Raw genomic sequence first — 21,242 nt, 5'->3', positions numbered from 1 at the left:
GGTCACTGTCTGTGCGGAGTCTGCATGTTCTCCCTGTGTCTGCGTGGGTTCCCTCCCACAGTCCAAAGATGTGCAGGTTCGGTGGATACGCCATGATAAATTGACCTTAGTGACCAAAAAGGTGAGGAGGTGTTATTGGGTTTGGGGATAGGGTGGAAGTGAGGGCTTAAGTGGGTTGGTGCAGACTTGATGGGCCGAATGGCCTCCTTCTGCACTGTATGTTCTCTGTTCTTTGAGTGGGGGAGTAGTGGGTGGGGGGCTGCGATATGGAGAATTGTCATTTTATGCACAGTGAGTTGTTGTGATCTCGATGGTGCTGCCTAAAAGGTCGAAGGAAGCAGATTCAAAAGGTAATCAAGTTTTATTTGGATTAAGGGTGTTTCCTTAATGTGAAGTCAATTACATTTTACCCAGGGCAGCACGGTGGCCTAGTGGTTAGCACAGCTGCCTCACGGCGCTGAGGTCCCAGGTTCGATCCCGGCTCTGGGTCACTGTCCATGTGGAGTTTTCACATTCTCCCCGTGTCTACGTGGGTTTCGCCCCCACAACCCAAAAAATGTGCAGAGTAGGTGGATTGGCCACGCTAAATTGCCCCTTAATAGAAAAAATAATTGGGTACTCTAAATTTATTTAAAAAAAGAAAAGAATTACATTTTACCCTGGTCAGGTGATGTAATTAGTGAGAGGATCTAAGAGACAGGCATTTTGCAGAAAAGCAGTTTTAGTTGAATTTTAGATTGGGATGTGAGCATTTGCTCTCACTGCAGTTCAATTAAAGATATGCCTGCAGACAGATTAACAGCTTATTTCCCAGCAGTTCAGAATTGCCTTGTTAGAAGGAGAGCTGGGAAGCAGCTTCTGAAAAAATACAGGCAGAGTTTCTGCATGGTTCTGACAGGATTCAGGCCTTTATCTTTGTACAGCAGATATTCCTGAGTTCTAACTGTATTTGAAAGTGGATTGAGAGCTGAGATGGTTTTGTTGTTTGAGTAGGAATAAAGATAGCAGTTAAGGGTTATTGTGTCACTGTATTGATTAGCATTGTTTAAGGGGTAATTGTCAGTTATTTTCTGGTGTGATGCTAAAGATATTTTAATATTGTGTTAGTAATAAAGTTTGATAGACCGATTCAAGAGTTTTGGCCAGAGTAGGACAGGAACAAGGAATGTTCCACATACCCCATAAAGAGACGGCAAAACTGGGACCCATGTGGATACCCATAGCCACAAGTTTGGCTTGGAGGAAATGAGACATGTTAAAGGAGAAATTGTTGAGTGAGTGATCAGTTCAGCCAGGCGGAGTGTGGCGGTGGATGGGGATTGTTTGGGCCTCTGTCCGAGGAAGAAGCGGAGAGCTCTCAGACCATCCTGCTGGGGAATGGAGGTATAGACGGGTTGGACATCCATGGTAAAGAGGAGGCAGCTAGGGCCGGGGAACTGGAAGTTGATGATATGATGTAGGGCATCAGAGGAATCACAGATGGAGGTGGGAAGGGACTGGATAAGAGGAGTATGGAATCAAGGCAGGAAGAAATGAGTTTGATAGGTCTGGAGCAGACTGACTGACCAGGACAGTCCTGTTTGTGGATTTTGGGGAGGAGGTAGAACCGGGCTGCCTGGGGTTTGGAGATTATGAGGTTGGAAGCCGTGAGGGAAGATCTCCAGAGGAGATGAGGGCAGGGATAGTCATCGAAACAATGGCTTGATGCTTGGTGGTGGGGTCATGGGTCTTGCTCCCACAGGGAGTGGGGAGAATGTGGGACTCGCTCCCACATGGAGTGGGGAGAATGTGGGACTCGCTCCCACAGGGAGTGGGGAGAATGTGGGGCTCGCTCCCACAGGGAGTGGGGAGAGTGTGGGACTCACTCCCACAGGGAGTGGGGAGAATGTGGGACTCGCTCCCACATGGAGTGGGGAGAATGTGGGACTCGTTCCCACAGGGAGTGGGGAGAATGTGGGGCTCGCTCCCACAGGGAGTGGGGAGAATGTGGGACTCGCTCCCACAGGGAGTGGGGAGAATGTGGGGCTCGCTCCCACAGGGAGTGGGAAGAGTGTGGGACTCACTCCCACAGGGAGTGGGGAGAATGTGGGACTCGCTCCCACATGGAGTGGGGAGAATGTGGGACTCGCTCCCACAGGGAGTGGGGAGAATGTGGGACTCGCTCCCATAGGGAGTGGGGAGAATGTGGGACTCGCTCCCAGAGGAAGTGGGGAGAATGTTTGACTCACTCCCACGGCGAGTGAGGGGAATGTGAGACTTGCTCCCGCAGGGAGTGAGGAGAATGTCAGACTTAGTCCCACAGGGAGAGGTTGAGTTGAAGTGTTGATGTATTAAAGGGGAAGTTATAAATACATGAGGGGCGATAAATAGAAGGATATTGTGATGGGAGAGATGAACGTGGGGGTGGGGGAATGAGGCTGGTTCATAGAATTTACAGTGCAGAACGAGGCATTTGGCCCATCGGGTCTGCACTGGCCCTTGGAAAGAACACCTTACTTAAGACCACGCCTCCACCCTATCCCCGTAACCGTGTACCCCAACTAACCTTTTGGACACTAAGAGATAATTTAGCACGGCCAATCCACCTAACCGGCACATCTTTGAACTGTGGAGGAAACCGGAGCACCCGGAGGAAACCCACGCGGACACGGGGAGACTCCACACAGTGCAAACTCCACACAGTTACCTGAGGCCGGAATTTAACCCTGGTCCCTGGAGCTGAGAGACAGCAGTGCTGACCACTGTGCCACCGTTCTGCCTGGTGTGGGGCTGGAAAAACAGCATGGGGCAGCATGGGGCAGATGGGCCAAATGGCCTAATTCTCGTTGCTGCAGATTCGATGCAGCTGGATTTTGACAATGGCGAGATGGTGGTTTACTGATGAACTTTGTTGTGATGTCATGTTGTGTGTGGGTTTAATCCTGCCACAGGGTTTTTTGCTGCCGATATCAATGTGGTTAAACTGCACAGGCTGTTTGAGAGGATCTTTCTCGTCAAACAATCACTCATTACTGACACAGAGAATAACAGAAACCAGGACCCCTGTCTGCCCTCTCGGGAGGATGTGAATCATCCCACAGTCACTATACTGAAGGAGAGCGGGAGGCATTCTCCCCGGATCCTGGGCCCAATATTTACCCCTCGACCAACATTGCTGAAAAAAACACAGATGATCTGGGGTCATTATCATATTGCTGCTTGTGGGATCTTGTGCGTGTACTGGCTGCTGTGTTTCCGACATCACAACAGTGACCACACTGCAAAATAAGCCTTTCATTGGCTGTGAGAGACTCACAAATGGAACTTGCAGCTTTATTAACCCTCACTCTTGCACCGCATCTCATTCTCTCTCTCTCTCTTGCTGCCTCTGTCTCTCTTCCTTTCTCTCTCTGCGCCTCACTGTTTCGCTCTTTGTCTCGTTCTTCCTCTCTTTCATCACCGTTTCACACTCTTTTTGTCTCTCGCCCTCTATCTCTTACTCTCTGCTCTATCCAATTCGCTCTCTGTCTCTCTCCCTCTGTATTTCACTCTCTCCGTTTCTATCCCTCACTGTCTCATTGTCTCTCTTCTACCTGTCCATCTTGGTCTTGTTCTCTCTCTGAATCTCCCTCTCACCCTTTATCTCTTCTGTCTCACACTGGCTCTATCTCTTTCTCCCTCTCACTCTCTGTCGCTTGCTCTGTCACTCTCTCTCTCACTCTCTGTATCTCTCTCATTTCTCTCTCTCTGTCTCTCCCTTTTTGCCCCCCCCCCCCCGTCTCTCTCTCTTCCTCTGTCTGCCTCTCTCTCTGTATCACTTGCTCAGTCTCTCTGTGTCTCTCTCTGTATCTTTGTCTCTCTCTCCCTCTCTCTCATTTCCCTGTCTCCCTCTCTGCCTCTCTCTCTTTGTCTCACCCTCTCTGCCTCTGTCTCTATCTGTCTGTCACTCTCTGTCTCTGTGTCTCTCTCTGTCTGTCTCTCTCTCTCCCTCTGTCTGTCTCTCTCTGTCTCACTCTCTGTGTCTCTCTCTGTCTATGTCGCTCTCTCTCTCTCTCTCTATCTGTCTGTCTGTCTCTCTATCGGTCTTATATATATATACTGTATCTCTGTCTCTCTCTGCTGCTGGCCCTCCTCTCGCTGTTAAATCGACTCCCTTTCGAAAAGTAAGAGTAAATCTTCGTCCTCCAGCTGCTCCTCTCCGCCAGCTGCCCCGAGCAGTGCCCGAATTGAATGGTGGAATGTTCTGGCTTATTTACCGATCAGAAGCAGGAGAAATATGGTCAGACAGGTGATCTGTGGGGAAAGATATTATAGCGTTGAGTGTTTGAATGTTTGGGGGGGACAGTTAAGTCAACCCCCCTCCCCCGCCCCCTCTGTGCTGTTGCTGTACGGCTCAGTGCTGAACACGCTCCCTCCCGAGGAGGAAGCTAAACTAAACACAAATAATCAGATCAGGAACTGAAAGCAACATTCCTTCCAAAATCCCCACACCAATTTCCTCCCCTCCGGTACTCATCAGTGATTAACCCTGTTCCTCCTGTCGCTCCCCTGCCCCGCACTGTCTCCCTGTCTACATTTAATTACCAAATTCCCCCTATCTCACCCCTACCCATTGCTGTAAACTCCAGCCCCTAGAACCCTCCCTATCTCAATAACCTCCTCCAGTCCCTTCAACCCTCCCTCCCTATCTCTGTAACCTTCTCCAGGTCCTACAACCCTCCCTCCCTATCTCTGCAACCTCCGCCAGGCCCGACAACCCTCCCTCCCTACCTCTGTAACCTCCGCCAGGTCCTACAACCCTCCCTATGTCTCCAACCTCCTCCAGCCCCTAATGAAAAATCGCTTGTTGTCACAAGGAGGCTTCAAATTAAGTTACTGTGAAACGCCCTCAGTTGCCACATTCCAGCGCCTGTTCGGGGAGGCTGGTAGGGGAATTGAACTCGCGTGGCTGGCCTGCCTTGGTCTGCTTTAAAAGCCAGCTACTTAGCCCTGTGCTAAACCAGCCCGACAACCCTCCCTATCTCTGTAACCTCCTCCAGCCCCTACAACTCCCCCTGTCTCTACATACAACATACAGTGCAGAAGGAGGCCATTTGGCCCATCGGGTCTGCACCGACCCACTTAAGCCCTCACTTCCACCCTATCTCCGTAACCCAATAACCCCTCCTAACCTATTTTGGACACTAAGGGCAATTTATCATGGCCAATTCACCTAACCTGCACGTCTTTGGACTGTGGAAGGAAACCGGAGCACCTGGAGGAAATCTCGCAGACACGGGGAGAATGTGCAAACTCCGCACAGACAGTGACCCAGCGGGGAATCGAATCTGGGACCCTGGCGCTGTGAAGCCACAGTGCTATCCACTTGTGCTACTGTGCCGCCTCCTGTAACCTCATCCATTCCCTACAACCCTCCCTATCTCTGTAACCTCCTACAGCCCGTACAACTGTCCCTATCTCTGTACTTCCTCCAACACCTACAACCCTCCCTGACTCTGTAACCTCCTGCAGCCACCACAACCCTCCATATCTCTGTAACCTCATCCAGCCCTCCCTTCCAACCCTCCCAACCTTTGTAAGCACCTCCAGCCCCTACAACCCTCCCTATCTCTGTAAGTTCCTCCAGCCGCTACAACCGTCCCTATCTCTGTAACCTCCACCAGCCTCTACCATTCTCCCTATCTTTGTAACCTCTTCTAACCCCTACAACTCTCCCTATCTGATGCACTATCAATGACCACAGAAACGAGGTTGTAGTCCGAACTGAAGGCTTTAATAGACAAGATGTTTCCCCCAGCAGCTCAGGTACAGAAAGGAAGCTGTGGGGGATACACGGGCTCTAATACCCCACCTTACTGGGCGGAGCTACCTTACAATTCTAACCAATGGATGACTAGTGTTACATACCATTGGGCTAATGAGCAGCGAGCCTTCTCCACCAATGGTGTCTCGGCATTGCTAGGTACCGTAGTACCTCTAGTCATACTACCACACTATCTCTGTCATCTCCTCCAGACCCCACAACCATCCCTATCTACTGTAACCTCCAGCAGCTCCAACAACCCTACGCATCTCTGTAAGCTCCGCCAGCACCTACTGTCATGATATGCAGACATGCACGAAATGAGATACAGATAGGCACCTAATGAACACAGAGAACAGGACAAAAACCAATCAGCAGACAGAACACTTGGCGGTGGTTTTCGCACAATAAAAGGCACGAGGCACTCACACTCCGCCTCTTTCCACTGGGGAAATCTACAGAGTGAGTCAGGTGTATATATCACATAACACCTCCGGCACGTGGCTAAGAGCTAGTCTGGTTCAGTCAGACAGATTAATCACACTTAGGTTAGCAGAGAGTCGAACTCACAGAGAACTGAGCTAACTGTGTGACAGGTTCAGTAAATCAAATTGAACTAACTTCAAGGTCTGGAGTATTTTTCATTAAAGCTGCATCCAGTTGCAGCCTGTGTTATCTCAGTGTGCTTAACATGGCACGGTACCAGAAGACTGCTATCCCTAGGTGGTTCATCTCAACCTGTTCCGTGGCGACCAGCAAATATATCCTGGCACCATGAAGAAGATCCAGGCTCCTCAACAGTTGTGGACCTCCGGCAATCTCAGTGCCAACTGGCGGACTTTCAAACAAAGGCTTCTGCTGTACAGCGAAGCCTCAGACCTCGGGGGTGCGTCTGATACAAGAAAGATTGGGCTACTCCTCTCAACTGCGGGTGGTCAAGCCATCCAACTCTTCAACTCATTTAACTTCACCGAAGGCCGGGACGATACAAAGTTTCAGACCATCCTGGATGATGTGTTGGGTACTCTGGATCTGTGGAGACTGCGTTTACCTTAGCAGTGACATAGACAGGCTACCAACACTTGTAATAGTACAACACTATTTTATTAAACTAAGAGCTGTTACACATACTTGCACTGTGGGTCGACAATATGTTAGATTGATTGCAGACATATGCCTAACCTGACCAGCCTAGACTGCTAGCACATGATGGAAGTTTGTGCTACTGACTACGAGCTCCGTCTCTCTCAGAGGCTGCATCCCGAATGAGCAGGAAAACTAGTGCCCTCTGGCTTTATAGTGACCGTGCCCTAACTGGTGATTGGCTGCTCTGTTGTGCGCGTTGATTGGTCTTGTAGTGTGTCAGTCAGTGTGTGTCTCTGCACCATTATATACTGATGTGTATGTTATGACATCCCCCCTTTTTTGAAAACAAATGTGTGTTCGTGGCAATAAATAGTGTATGATGTGAATGTTCCTAACTATGCGTGTCATATATGAGCATATTCACAAGATTATGTACAGAAACGCGAAGATATTTACATCGGGAGGTGTCTAGTGCAGATGGACAGTATGTAACAGAAAAATAACTAGAACAACAGTATGTACAAACCAGTGAGCTAATCAAACAAGGCAACAAAATAAGCAGTTCACGAGTTCAGAGAGTCCATGAATTCAGGCAGTTCATAAATTCAGTCTCTGAGGTGGGCGACGAATTCTGGTTGACTGCCTCAAGGGTGGGTCAAGAGCCGCCTGTTCTGGAACGGGCCGGACTGTGTCAGATTCGGAGGGTGGCAGAGTGAAAGGGAGATCCACAAAGCCGGTAACGGGTTTGTTGTGATGGCGAGGCAGAACATAATAATCATGCGGCGAGCGAGGAAGGAGTCGTAGTGCCCGCCGATTCTGGCGCAGAAGAGAGCCGTCTGGTTGACAAACCAAAATGACCTGGGGGCCACTTGTCTGAGCACCACAGCGGTGGCTGACCAGCTACCATCTGGAAGTTGGACACGGACGTCGTCATTGGGAGCCAGATCAGGGAGATCCGTGGCATGGGCGTCGTAGGCCAATTTGTGTTGGGCCCGGGACAGCTGCATGTGGCAAAGGACCGGAGAGTTGTCCAAGACCGGGACATGAATGGCCGGCACTGTCATCCGTAGCGTGCGGTTCATCAATAATTGAGCCGGTGACAGGCCGGTGGACAAAGGAGCAGATCAGTAAGCAAGCAGGGCAAGGTAAAAATCGGATCCTGCATCGGCCGCCTTGCACAGGAGTCGTTTTACGATGTGCACCCCCTTTTCAGCTTTGTCATTGGATTGGGGGTAATGGGGACTGGATGTGACATGTGTGAAGTTGTATTGTTCGGAAAAATTGGACCACTCCTTACTGGTAAAACGCGGGCCATTGCCGGACATGACCATGAGCGGGATGCCATGACGAGCAAAGGTTTCCTTACACGCACGGGTAACCACAGTTGAAGTGAGGTCGTGCAGCCTAACCACCTCCGGGTAGTTCGAGAAATATTCCACTATGAGGACACAGTCCCGGCCAAGCGCATGGAACAGGTCGATGCCCACTTTGGTCTAGGGGGACGTGACCAACTCATGGGGTTGCAAGGTTTCCCTTGATTGCGCAGGCTGGAATCGCTGACATGTTCGGCAGTTGAGAACGGCATTAGCTATGTCCTAGTTAATTCCAGGCCAGTACACTGCCTCACAGGCCCATCGTCGGCACTTCTCCACTCCCAGGTGGCCCTCATGGAGCTGCTCGAGGACCAGGTTGTGCATGCTGTGCGGGATGACGATCCTGTCCAACTTGAGTAGAATTCCATCTACCACCCCCAGGTCATCTTTAAAATTCTCGAATGAGGGCATTGGCCCTTGAACCACCCGTCTGTCAGGTGGCGCATGACACATTGGAGCAGAGGATCGTTGGTTGTCTCACGACAAATCTGGATGAGCCGTTCATCCGTGGCGGGCAGATTGGATGCGGCGAATGCCACCTGAGCATCAGTCTGGCACATGAAGCCCGCTGGGTCGCAGGGTGTGGTGACTGATTGGGAGAGTGCATCGGCGACGATGAGCTCCTTACCCAGGATATAGACGAGTTCGAAGTCGTACTGCCTGAGTTTGAGGAAAATGCGCTGCAGGCGTGGCGTCATGTTGTTAAGGTAATTTTGAATGATATTGACCAGCGGTCTGTGGTCTGTCTCGACTGTGAATTTTGGGAGTCCGTAGACATAGCCATGGAATTTGATGACCCCGGTAAGAAGGCCCAGGCACTCTTTTTCAATTTGTGCAAAGCGCTGTTCGGTGGGCGTCATTGCACGTGACGCGTATGCGACAGGAGCCCATGAAGAGGCATCATCACGGTGAAGGAGCACTGCTCCAATGCCAGATTGACTGGCATCCGTGGAAATCTTTGTTTCTTTGGATGGCTCAAAAAATGCCAACACTGGGGCCTTGGTCTGCTTTGCCCTGAGTTCCCGCCATTCTTGTTCGTGGGCGGAGAGCCATTGAACTCTGTTGTCTTCTTGACCAGGTTCCTGAGAGTGGGAGGTGAGGTTAGGGATGAATTTCCCTAGAAAGTTGACCATGCCCAGGAAGCGGAGGACCGCCTTCATGTCCTTCGGTGTCTTCATGGCCTTAATGGCAGAAACCTTGTCAGCATCCGGTTGCACACCAAACTGTGAGATGTGGTCTCTGAGGAATTGAATTTCTGTTTGACCAAAGGAGCATTTGGCCCTGCTGAGGGGGAGGCCATGCTCATGGATTCATCTGAAGATGCGTTGGAGGCGATCAATGTGCTCTTGTTGGGGTGGTAGAACAGACGATTATGTTGTCCACATAGACGCAAACCCCTTCGATGCCCTCCATCATCTGTTCCATAACCCTGTGGAACACTTCCGATGCAGAGATGATGCCAAATGACATCCGGTTGTAACAATAGCGGCCAAATGGGGTGTTAAAGGTGCAGAGCTTCCGACTGGATGCATCGAGTTGGATCTGCCAGAACCTGTTGGATGCGTCTAGCTTGGTGAAAAATTTGGCGCGAGCCATCTCACAGGTGAGCTCTTCATGCTTCGGAATAGGATAGTGTTCTCTCATAATATTGCGGTTGAGGTCCTTGGAATCAATAAATATCCGCAATTCGCCGGATGGTTTTTTTCACACATACCATTGAGCTGACCCAGTCGGTCGGTTCCGTAACTTTTGGAATCACGCCCTGGTCCTGGAGGTCCTGCAGCTGCTGCTTGAGGTGGTCCTTGAGGGGAGCTGGGACCCTGCGAGGTGCGTGCACCACAGGCGAGACATTTGGTTTTAACAAGATTTTATAAGTGTATGGGAGTGTGCCCATGCCCTCGAATACACCGTGGTATCGGTTGATGATGGCGTTCAGCTGTGCCTGAAAGTCACCGTTCTGAGATGCTGAAGCATTAGTGGGTGTCAGGGAGTGAACCCTTTGGACAAGGTTCAGCAGTTTGCATGCCTGAGCACCCAGCAGGGAAGCTTTAGAGGATCCCACTATTTCGAATGGCAGGTTAGCCTTTAATGACCAGTGCCACTGTCAGCAATGGCATTATCATTATAGTCCAGAAGCTGACAGGCTGATGGCAGGATGGGAGGCTTGACATGGAGGCTATCGAGGCCAGACTGCGCAATGAGGTTGGCTGATGCGCCGGTGTCCGAGCGGAATTGGATGCGGGACCGGTTGACCGTGAGGTGTGGCACACCACTCCTCGTCCAGATCAATGCGGAATATTGGGAGAGACTTGGCTTTTGTTTTCGGGAGCATCTTGTGTTTAGTGATGATGCCCACCCTAAATTGTGCGTTGGGGTCCTAAGTGTCAAGGTCTGGAATCAAGTCGGACTCGGAATCGGTGACCGGTGGTTGGGTGGCTCGGACATCCTTGCGTGGCTGGTTGGAGCGACAAGAGGTAGTAGGTTGAGCAGACCTGCATAACGTAGCACAGTGGCCAAGCTTGCCACATTGGAGACAGCGTCGGGATTTTGAAGGAAATTGCCGCTTTAAATGAGCCGCATGACAGTTGCCGCATGTCATTACGTCAGAATGTTCGGTGCGCCAGAGCAGTGCGGTTGTACGTGGTGCGCGCCTGCACAGTGCGGTCTTCGGCATTGCCGTCCCCTCGGGCATGTGCGGGAGCCCACAAAAAGCAGGCAAAATGGCCGCCCTCATCCAGGCCTCGGCCCTGGAATTGTTTAATGGCTTGCACCCGCTCTGCCTCGTGGGGACATTGCCGCATCATTTCAGCCGCTTGAATGTGCGAGTGCCGGTTAGTGGCGTGTTCATGCAGAACGCAGGTCTTGATGGCTATCGCAAGGGTGAGCTGTTTAACCTTGAGGAGCTGCTGTTTGTAGGGGGTCCGATTGCACACCGAAAACAATCTGGCCACGGATCATCGAATTTGAGGTGGAGCCGTAATTGCAGGACTGCGCGAGGATGCGGAGGTGGGTGAGGAAAGATTGAAAAGGTTCATCCTTACCCTGCAAACACTGTTGAAAAACATAGCGCTCAAAACTTTCATTGACCTCAATGTCACAGTGACTGTCAAATTTAAGGAGGACCGTCTTGAACTTGGACTTGTCCTCACCTTCAGCGAAAGTGAGAGAGTTAAAGATGTGAATGGTGTGGTCCCTGGCCGTGGAAAGGAAGAGAGCGATCTTCCTGGCGTCTGAAGCAGTTTTCAGATCTGTAGCTTTGAGGTGCAGCTGGAATCGTTGTTTAAAGATTTTCCAGTTGGCACCGAGGTTGCCGGTGATGCGGAGCGGTGGTGGGGGGCGGACGCTGTCCCTATTGCAGGATGGCTGATTGCTGGATGAAGGCAGATCACTTGAAGGTAGGTCTAGTAAATTCTAACATCGCATTCTGGTACCATGATGTGTTGGGTACTCTGGATCTGTGGAGACTGCGTTTACCTTAGCAGTAACATAGACAGGCTACCAACACTTGTAATAGTACAACACTATTTTATTAAACTAGGAGCTGTTAAACATACTTGCACTGTGGGTCGACACTATGTTAGATTGATTGCCTGACCAGCCTAGACTGCTACCACATGGTGGATGTTTGTGCTACTGACTGCGAGCTCTGTCTGTCTCAGAGGCTGCATCCCCGAATGAGCGGGAAAGCTAGTGCCCTCTGGCTTTATAGTGAGCGTGCCCTAACTGGAGATTGGCTGCTGTGTTGTGTGTGTTGATTGGCCTTGTAGTGTGTCAGTCAGTGTGTGTATCTGCACCATCATATACTGATGTGTAGATTATGACACTGGACAAGTTCGATAGTCACTGTGAAGTGGACACCAATGAAGTCTTTGAGCGCGACATATTCAAACAACATCTTCAAGGTAAAGATGAATCTTTCAACTCCTTCTTAACTAGCCTCCGCCTGTTGGCTCTGTCCTGCAACTTTGGTGATATTGCTGACTCCATGATCAGAGACCAAAGAGGCAGGCACTGTTTAAACTGCGGAATGCCTGGACACGATGCAGCCTTGTGCAGGTCTGCACCACCAGTCAAGGGCCAGCGATCCCAATTCCAACGCAAGCGCATTCAAAGTGCCCAACAAGGTTTACAGGATTCTGATCCTGGCAGTATAATGGATCCAGAGGACGATTGCCTGGAGTTCCCCTACCACGTGGGCATCATTACCGCACGTGAACATGCCTCACCGACATCATCACGGAGCCTGCCCATCCCCACTGTGGATTCTCTGGACGAATGGCGTGCGGTGATGCGAGTAAATCAATGCTCTATCCAGTTCAAGCTGGACACAGGTGCTTCTGCCAATCTCCTTTCACAGGCAGATTTCAACCGCATCAAGAAGCCACCCAAGCTCCTACCAGCAGCCTGCCAGCTCCTGGACTGTAACGGCAATGCCATCACAGCACTGGGATCCTGCCATCTGCTCATCTCCAACAGGAGCATTCACACAAGGCTAAGGTTTGAAATCGTCAAGCCAGACAGGGCCTCCCTGCTCGGCGCACATGCATGCAAGCAGCTAAACCTTGTGCAGCGGGTCTACACAATCACCTCCCCCAACGTGGATCTTCAAGCTGCCATTGACGACATCCTCGCTCAGTATCCGGATGTGTTTGACGGGATGGGCATTCTGCCATATCGGTACAAGATCCTGCTGCGGCCTGATGCCATGCTGTGGTCCACGCTCCACATCAGGTCCCGGCTCCACTGAAGGAGCGCCTGAAGACACAGTTAAAGGATCTTCAGGACCAGGGCATCACCTCCCAAGTTACAGAACCGACTGACTGGGTCAGCTCGATGGTATGCGTAAAGAAGCCTTTGGGGGAGTTGCGCATCTGCATTGATCCCAAGGGTCTCAACCAGAATATAATGCGGGAAAACTACCCCATCCTGAAGAAGGAGGAACTCACAAGTGAGATGGCACACGCCCGGTTCTTCACAAAGTTACATGCATCACACGGGATCTGTCAAATCCAGCTGGATGAGTCCAGCAGAAGGCTCTGCACCTTCAACCCACCGTTTGGCAGCTACTGTGATAATCGTATGCCGTTCGGCATTGTCTCGGCCTCGGAGATCTTCCATAGAATCATGGAGCAGATGATGTAGGGCATTAAAGGGGTTCGTGTGTACGACGTTATAATTTGGTCCACGACCCTCGAAGAGCACATCTCCCGTCTCCAGCAAGTATTCCGCCATGTCCATGCCAATGGCCTCAAGCTGAACAGGGCCAGGTGTTGCTTTGGCAGGTCGACACTGAAGTTCTTAGGTGACCAGATATCTCAGCAGGGTGTGCGCACGGACACAGACAAGGTCAAGACCATTGAAGCCATGAAGACCCCTGAAGACAAGAAGGCAGTGCTGCGCTTCCTAGGCATGGTAAACATTTTGGGCAAGTTTATCCCAAACTTTGCCTCATGCACCACGGTTCTCAGACACCTTTTGAAAAAATCTACTGCCTTTGAGTGGCAGGCAGCTCATCAGGCAGAGTGGTTGGAGCTGAAAGCCAAGCTCACCACTGCACCTGTATTGGCATTTTTTGATCCTGAAAACCTCGACAGATGCGAGCCAGGATGGCTTCAGCGCGATGACACCTCGTCCTGGGCACCGTTTGCCAACGCATGACGGGCGATGACACCCACCGAGCAACGGTATGCCCAAATTGAAAAGGAATGTCTGGGCCTTCTCACTGGAATTCTCAAGTTCCACGATTATGTCTATGACCTGCCGACGTTCCCATTGAGACGGACCACAGGCCTCTGGTCCACATTATCCACAAGGACCTGAACGACATGACGCCCCGGCTGCAGCGCATCCTCCTCAGACTCAGAAGGTACGACATTGAGCTTGTGCGCACGCCTGGCAAGGAACTCATTATTGCGGTTGCCTTGGCCCACTCCATAACCTTGCCTGCTGACCCGCCAGCATTCATCCAACAGATTGAATCACAGGTGCAGCTGTGGGCCAGCAACCTCCTGGCACGGATGAAAAGGTGATTCGCATTCGTGACAAGATGGCCAAAGACTCTCTTCAGCAATGCGTCACGTGCCACCTCGCCAATGGCTGGCAAAAAGGGCAATGCCCTCAATTCTTCAATGTGAAGGACGACCTGACGGTGGTTGATGGTATCCTCCTCAAGCTGGACCGCATGTCATTCCACTCAGTCTCCAGAGCTTGGTGCTCCGACAAATCCATGAGGGACATCTGGGTGTCGAGAAATGCAGGCGCAGAGCCAGGCAAGCTGCCTACTGGCCTGGGATTAGTCAGGACATCTCTAATATGGGGCGCAACCTACCCAGCAAGACAGGGGGTCCCAGCGTAGCGGAGTGTCGCCAACCACTCCAGCGTCGGGCCTCCCCAAAGGTGCAGAATTCTCCTCACCTTTAGGGGCTAGGCCCGCCCCGGAGTGGTTTCCGCTCCGCCGGCCGGCGCCAAAACTGGCGCCAACGGCCTTTGGCGCTACGCCGCCCGGCGTCGGGACTGGCCGAAAGGCCTTCGCCGGTCCGCGCATGCTCCGGAGCGTCAGCGGCCGCTGACGTCACCACCGGCGCATGCGCGATGGACGAGGTCTCTTCCGCCTCGCCATGGTAGAGGCCGTGGCAGCGGCGGAAGAAAAAGAGTGCCCCACGGCATTGGCCGGCCCGCCGATCGGTGGTCCCCGATCGCGGGCCAGGCCACCGTGGGGGCACCCCCTGGGGGCCGATGGCCCCACGCCCCCCCCCCCCCCCCCAGGACCCCGGGGGCCCGCTCGCGCCGCCAATCCCGCCGGCACAGAGGTGGTTTAAACAACGCCGGCGGGATTGGCCTGTCAGCCAATTATGGCCACGGCGGGGGCGGGATTTACGCCGGCCCTGGACGATTCCCCGACCCTGCGGGGGTCATAGAATTCTGCCCATGGTCCTCAACTGTCTGACCTGTCAATGCTTCCAGCCAGCACAGAGCAAGGAGACTCTTCAGCAGCACAAGAAGTGGCCTCCCCATGGTCCAATATGGGCATCAACTTCTTTCACGCCAATGGCCGTGATTATGTGCTAATCATTGATTATTTTTCCAACTACCCAGAAATTGTGAAGCTCTCAGACCTCACATCCAAGACCGTCATCAAGGTCTGTAAGGAGACGTTCTCCAGGCATGGTATTCCACTCACTGTCATGAGTGACAACGGTCCTTACTTCAGCAGCCAAGAGTGGTCAAGTTTTGCCCAGCTATATCAGTTTCATCACGTCACTTTCAGCTCACATTACCCGCAGTCCAATGGGAAGGTTGAGAAAGGAGTACACAGAGTGAAGCAGCTCATCCGCAAGGCCGCAGATTCTGCTTCTGACGTCAACCTTGAGCTGCTTGCGTACAGGGCAACCCCTCTGTCTACCGGCATGTCACCGGCTCAACTCCTGATGAACAGGGACCTGCGGATGAACCTTCCAGCCATTCACTTGCCTGATGTGGATCACCTCCCGTTGCTGCAGAAGATGCAGAAACTCAGGGGCCGGCAAAAGCAGGGCTATGATGCTCATGCCACCGAGTTGCCTGTGTTACCCCTGGCGGATGCTGTTCGGATCAAGCTACCTGATGGAGGCTGGTCAGCTCCAGCGGTTGTTGTCCGACAGGCTGCTTCTCAATCGCACGTTGTGCGTATGGCTGATGGCTCTGTTGTGTGGCGAAACAGCCAGGCACTGCGTACAGTTGCCTGCCCGCAACCACATTCTTCATTGTTTCCATCTGTTATTGTGCCACCCCCTGATACCTTGAACCACGAGACCACCAGTCCGGCTGCAATCCCGCCCATCAAGGCTCCGTCGTCCCCGCCGCCACCTCTCCGGCTATTGACCAGGATCAGACGCAAGCCCCAGAGACTGAATTTATGAACATTTGTTTTGTTTGCTATGTTCTGTTTTCGCACACTGGACACCTGTTTTCACATGTACATATCTGCCATTTTATGTAAATAAGATAGTTTTTCGGCCTACACATGTAAATACTTTCACATATGCTACAGAAAAACATTTCAAAAGGGGAGATGTCATGATATGCAGACATGCACATAATGAGATACAGACAGGCAGCTAATGAACACAGAGAACAGGACATAACCAATCAGCAGGCAGAACACATGGGGGTGGTTTCTCACTATAAAAGGCACGAGACACTCACGCTCTGCCTCTTTCCACTGGGGACACCTACAGAGTGAGTCAGGTGTATATATCACATAACACCTCCGGCACGTGGCTAACAGCTAGTCTGGTTCAGTCAGACAGATTAATCACACTTAGGTTAGCAGAGAGTCGAACTCACAGAGAACTGAGCTAACTGTGTGACAGGTTCAATAAATAAAATTGAACTAACTTCAAGGTCTGGAGTATATTTCAGTTATAGCTGCATCCAGTTGCAGCCCGTGTTATCTCACTTTGTTTAACACGACACCTACAATCCTCCCTATCTCTGTAACCTCCAGCCTCTACCATCCTCCCTAACTCTGTGATCTCCTCCAGCCCCTACAACCCTCCCTATCTCCGTAATCTCCTCCAGCCTCTACAACCCTCCCTATCTCTGTAACCTCCTCCAGCCCCTACAGCCCTCCATATCCCTGTAACCTCTTCCAGCCCCGACAACCCTCCCTATCTCTGTGACCTCCTCCAGCTCCTATAACCATCCTTATCTCTGTAACCTCCTCCAGCATCTACAACCCTCCCTATCTCTGTAACCTCCTCCAGCCCCTACAACCCTCCCTACCTCTGTAACCTCCTCCAGCCTCTACAACCCTTCCTATCTCTGTAACCTCCTCCAGCCTCTGCAACCCTCCCTATCTTTGTAACCTCCTCCAGCCCCTACAGCCCTCCCTATCTCTGTACCCTCCTCCAGCCCCTACAACCCTCCCTATCTCTGCAACCTCCTCCAGCCCGACAGCCCTCCCTATCTCTGTAACCTTCTCCAGTCCCAACAACCCTCCCTATCTCTGTAACCTTCTCCAGTCCCAACAACCCTCCCTATCTCTGAAACCTCCTCCAGCCCTACAGCCCTCCCTATCTCTGTAACCTTCTCCAGCCCTACAGCCCTCCCTATCTCTGTAACCTCCTCCATCCCCTACAACCCTCCCTATCTCTGTAACCTTCTCCAGTCCCAACAACCCTCCCTATCTCTGAAACTTCCTCCATCCCTACAGCCCTCCCTATCTCTGTAACCTCCTCCAGCCCTACAGCCCTCCCTATCTCTGAAACCTCCTCCAGCCCCTACAACCCCCCCTATCTCTGTAACCTTCTCCAGCCCTACAACCCTCCCTATCTCTGTAACCTTCTCCAGTCCCAACAACTCTCCCTATCTCTGTAACCTTCTCCAGTCCCAACAACTCTCCCTATCTCTGTAACCTTCTCCAGTCCCAACAACCCTCCCTATCTCTGTAACCTTCTCCAGTCCCAACAACCCTCCTTATCTCTGAAACCTCCTCCAGCCCCTACAACCCTCCCTATCTCTGCAACCTTCTCCAGCCCTACAGCCCTCCCTATCTCTGTAACCTCCTCCAGCCCCTACAACCCTCCCTATCTCTGTAACCTTCTCTAGTCCCAACAACCCTCCCTATCTCTGAAACCTCCTCCAGCCCTACAACCCTCCCTATCTCTGTAAACTCCTCCAGCCCCTACAACCCTCCCTATCTCTGTAAACTCCTCCAGTCCCTACAACCCTCCCTATCTCTGTAAACTCCTCCAACCCCTACATCCCTCCCTATCTCTGTAACCTCCTCCAGCCCCTACAACCCTCCCTATCTCTGTAAACTCCTCCAACCCCTACATCTCTCCGAGATTTCTGCATTTGTCCAATTCCAGCCTCTCGAACACTCTCTGATTCCCATCGGTTCAGCGTTAGCGGCCGTGCCTTCAGCAGCCTGTGGCTCTGAGCTCTGGAATTTCCAGACTGTTATTTACTCTGGGTCTGCGGGCCTTGCTGATCAAACCAACATTTGACACCCATCCTAATTTCCTGAGTGTCTCGCTCGGCCATTCCAGAGGCACAGGTAAGAGTCAACCACGTTGCTGTGGGTTTGGAGTCACATGTAGGCCAGACCAGGTAAGGACGGTAGATTTCTTGCCCTAAAGGACATTAATGAATCAGATGGACTTTCACAACAATTGACAATGGTTTCATGGTCATCATTACTGAGACTAGTTTTATGTTCCAGATTTTATTAATTAGGTTTTAATTCCATCAGTTGTCCTGTTGAGATTTGAATCCGTGTACCCAGAGCATCAGACTCTGGATTACTAGTCCACTGACATCCGTCTGTTTTTCTCAACATCTCTTTTTTTAGTATCTCTGTTTCTCACACTCTATCCTTCATCCTCTCGCTCTTCCCCTGTTTTTCTCTCTCTGTCTCTCGCCCTCTCTTAGCACAGTGGTTAGCACTGTGACTTCACAGCGCCAGGGTCCCGGGTTCGATTCCCGGCTTGGGTCACTGTCTGTGCGGAGTCGGCACGTTCTCCCCGTGTCTGCCTGGGTTCCCTCCGGGTGCTCCGGTTTCCTCCCACAAGTCCCGAAAGACGTGCTTGTTGGGTGAATTGGACATTCTGAATTCTCTTTGACAAAAATTGAGCTTTGACAAAGAGTCATCAGACTCGAAACGTTAGCTTTTTTCTCTCCCTACAGATGCTGCCAGACCTGCTGAGATTTTCCAGCATTTTCTCTTTCGTTTCAGATTCCAGCAACCGCAGTAATTTGCTTTTATTCTGAATTCTCCTTGTGTACCCGAACAGGCGCCGGAGTGTGGCGACTAGGGGCTTTTCACAGTAACCTCATTGCAGTGTTAATTTAAGCCTACTTGTGACACTAATAAAAATTATTATATATTATTATTATCTCCCTGTACTTCACCCTCACTCTCACGTATTTCTCTCTCTCTGTCTCTTCCTCCCTTGTCTCTCCTTTTCTCTCACCCTGTCCCTGTCCTTCACCCTCTCTCTCTCGAACACCAGTCTCTCTCTCTCTAAAGCCTATCTCTCTCTCTGTCTGTGTCTCTCTCTCTCTCCTCCTCCAAGACGCTCCTTAGAAACCCACCTCTGCGGCTCAGCGTTTAGTTGCATTGTCCCTGATATCGGCCTATGCATCTCATGGGTCAGATTTTTTTCCCATTCGGTCATTAATAATGGAATAAATAGCAAAATCATTAATATCCTGTAAAAATTCATCACCGGGTCCTTTTGCTCGGCTGTCCTGCTTTTCCTTAATTCCCGATATTCCCTTAAAACCATCCCTCTCTGGCATCTCCCAGTTCAGTCTGTTGTTCGCTCGACCCGTAAACTTCAACGTTCCATCCAATCAATCCCCACTCCCCCCCCCCCCCCCCCGCACTTTCCCCCAATATTCCTGCAAATTTTCCCCCTCCAGTATTTCCCGAATTCCCCCCATTTTGAAAGTTTCTCAGGGGAATTCTCCGTCGGCGGGATCTTCCGGTGCGCTGGGAGCGCATCCACGGCCGCAGGTTTGCCGACGGCACGGGGTGGCCCTATTGGCCGGCCGCGGGAATGGAGAATCCCGCTGATGACGGGGACGCGCAGCTCCGGAAAACACGGCTGACGGACTGGAGAATCCTTCCCTCTATCGAATCTGCTTCCACTGCCCTTTCAGGCAGCACCTTCCAGATCACAACAACTCGCCGTGTGTGAAATAAAAATTCTCCTCATCTCCCCTCACCCCCTCTGGTTCCTTTCCCGATTCTCTTCAATCTGTGACCCCTCTGGTTACTGAGCCTCCTCCCGCTGGGAAACACTTAAACACTTTCTCCTTATCAACTCTACCCCCCCACCACCCTCATGATTTCAAACGTTTCTTCTCTGTTGCGAGGAGAACGATCCCAGCTTCTCCCAGTCCCCCCCCCCCGCCCCGGGAACATTCCAGTAAATCTCCTCCTTAACCTTCTCTGCTCCGAAGAAGACGCAGTTAGGAAGGCAAATGGGACACTTGCTTTTATTAGCCGGAGCATTGAATATAAGAACAGGGAGGTTACGATGCAGCTGAATAAGATGGTGGTTAGGCCACAGCTAGAGTACTGTGCACTGCTCTGATCGCCTCACTGTAGTAAGTAAGTGGCGAGGGTGCAGAGGAGACTCACCTGGGTGTTGCCTGGCTGAAGTGTTTTAGCTATGTATGGAAACTGGATAGGCTGGGGTTGTTTTCCTTGGAGCAGAGAAGGCTGAACACCTGAAAGGCCAGAGCATATAGGCTGCGGGCCAAGTGCTAGAAAATGGGATCAGAATAAATAGATGGGCATTGACTGGTGCGGACGCGATGGGCTGAAGGGTCTTTCTGTACTGCAAAACTCTTGAGTCTACGACCCAGGTGTTTTAGGATTGCTTCCACCTACCTGGATGTGTGGTCGTGAGGCAGCGGAAGGTTCTGGAACAGGGTGCCACCTCCTTGGCGGGGATTTGCCCATTTTCAGGACTGGGAAAGCCTTTGTATCGGTATGAGGTGGGGAGTTGCCTCAGGCATCGCTGCCTTCGCCGCTATGAGCTCCCGTGCAGGTTCTGTGATTGGGCAGGAAGTCATCAAGTGGCTGTGGTTCTCAAAACGTTCTTTGAGTTTGGTTTCCTCTCTCGCTCTGGCACGTCCTGCCTGGGGGTGGCGCCTGGACCAGCTTTATATTCAAAACCCTCGCTTGCTGCAAGGAATGAAGGGATTTGAGACCTTGCTCAGGCGGGTTCAATTTTGTAAAGTTTAGGGCAGTGAGATCACCCTTGGAGCACCATGTCCAGTTCTGGTCTCCTTACCTGGGGAAGGGTCTACTTTCCTTGGCAGGGGTGTGACGAGGGCTCACCGGGCCGATTCCTGGGATGTAGGGATTGTCCCCATGAGTTGGGATTGAGGAGAGTGGGTGTTTAGATGAATGGGGGGGGATCTCATTGAAACGTCTCAAATTCTAAGGCTTGAGAGTCTCTTCCCCCACCCAACCCTTTCCACACCCCTGGAGAGCCTGGATCTGG

The 21,242-nt window shown here is 51.6% G+C and overlaps 1 protein-coding gene across 1 annotated transcript in view; it reads right to left on the bottom strand.

The window, feature by feature from the left end:
* LOC119974974 (immunoglobulin lambda-1 light chain-like) overlaps window positions 1-20,814 on the bottom strand; it is a 37,861-nt gene extending 17,047 nt beyond the window's left edge. The window contains exons 1-2 of the mRNA XM_038814376.1: window positions 20,624-20,814; window positions 4,236-4,272 (exon numbers count right to left, since the gene is read on the bottom strand). Coding sequence (XP_038670304.1) covers window positions 4,236-4,272; window positions 20,624-20,695 — 109 coding nt within the window. The 5' untranslated portion in view covers window positions 20,696-20,814. The remainder of the gene's footprint in view (window positions 1-4,235; window positions 4,273-20,623) is intronic.
* Window positions 20,815-21,242: the final 428 nt, after the last annotated feature.

The sequence above is a fragment of the Scyliorhinus canicula genome, chromosome 12 (genome assembly GCF_902713615.1).
Source record: "Scyliorhinus canicula chromosome 12, sScyCan1.1, whole genome shotgun sequence".
In the NCBI taxonomy this organism is placed as follows: domain Eukaryota; kingdom Metazoa; phylum Chordata; class Chondrichthyes; order Carcharhiniformes; family Scyliorhinidae; genus Scyliorhinus; species Scyliorhinus canicula.
The sequence above is the reverse complement of the archived record's forward strand: the minus strand, read 5'-3'. Positions and strand labels throughout refer to the sequence as shown.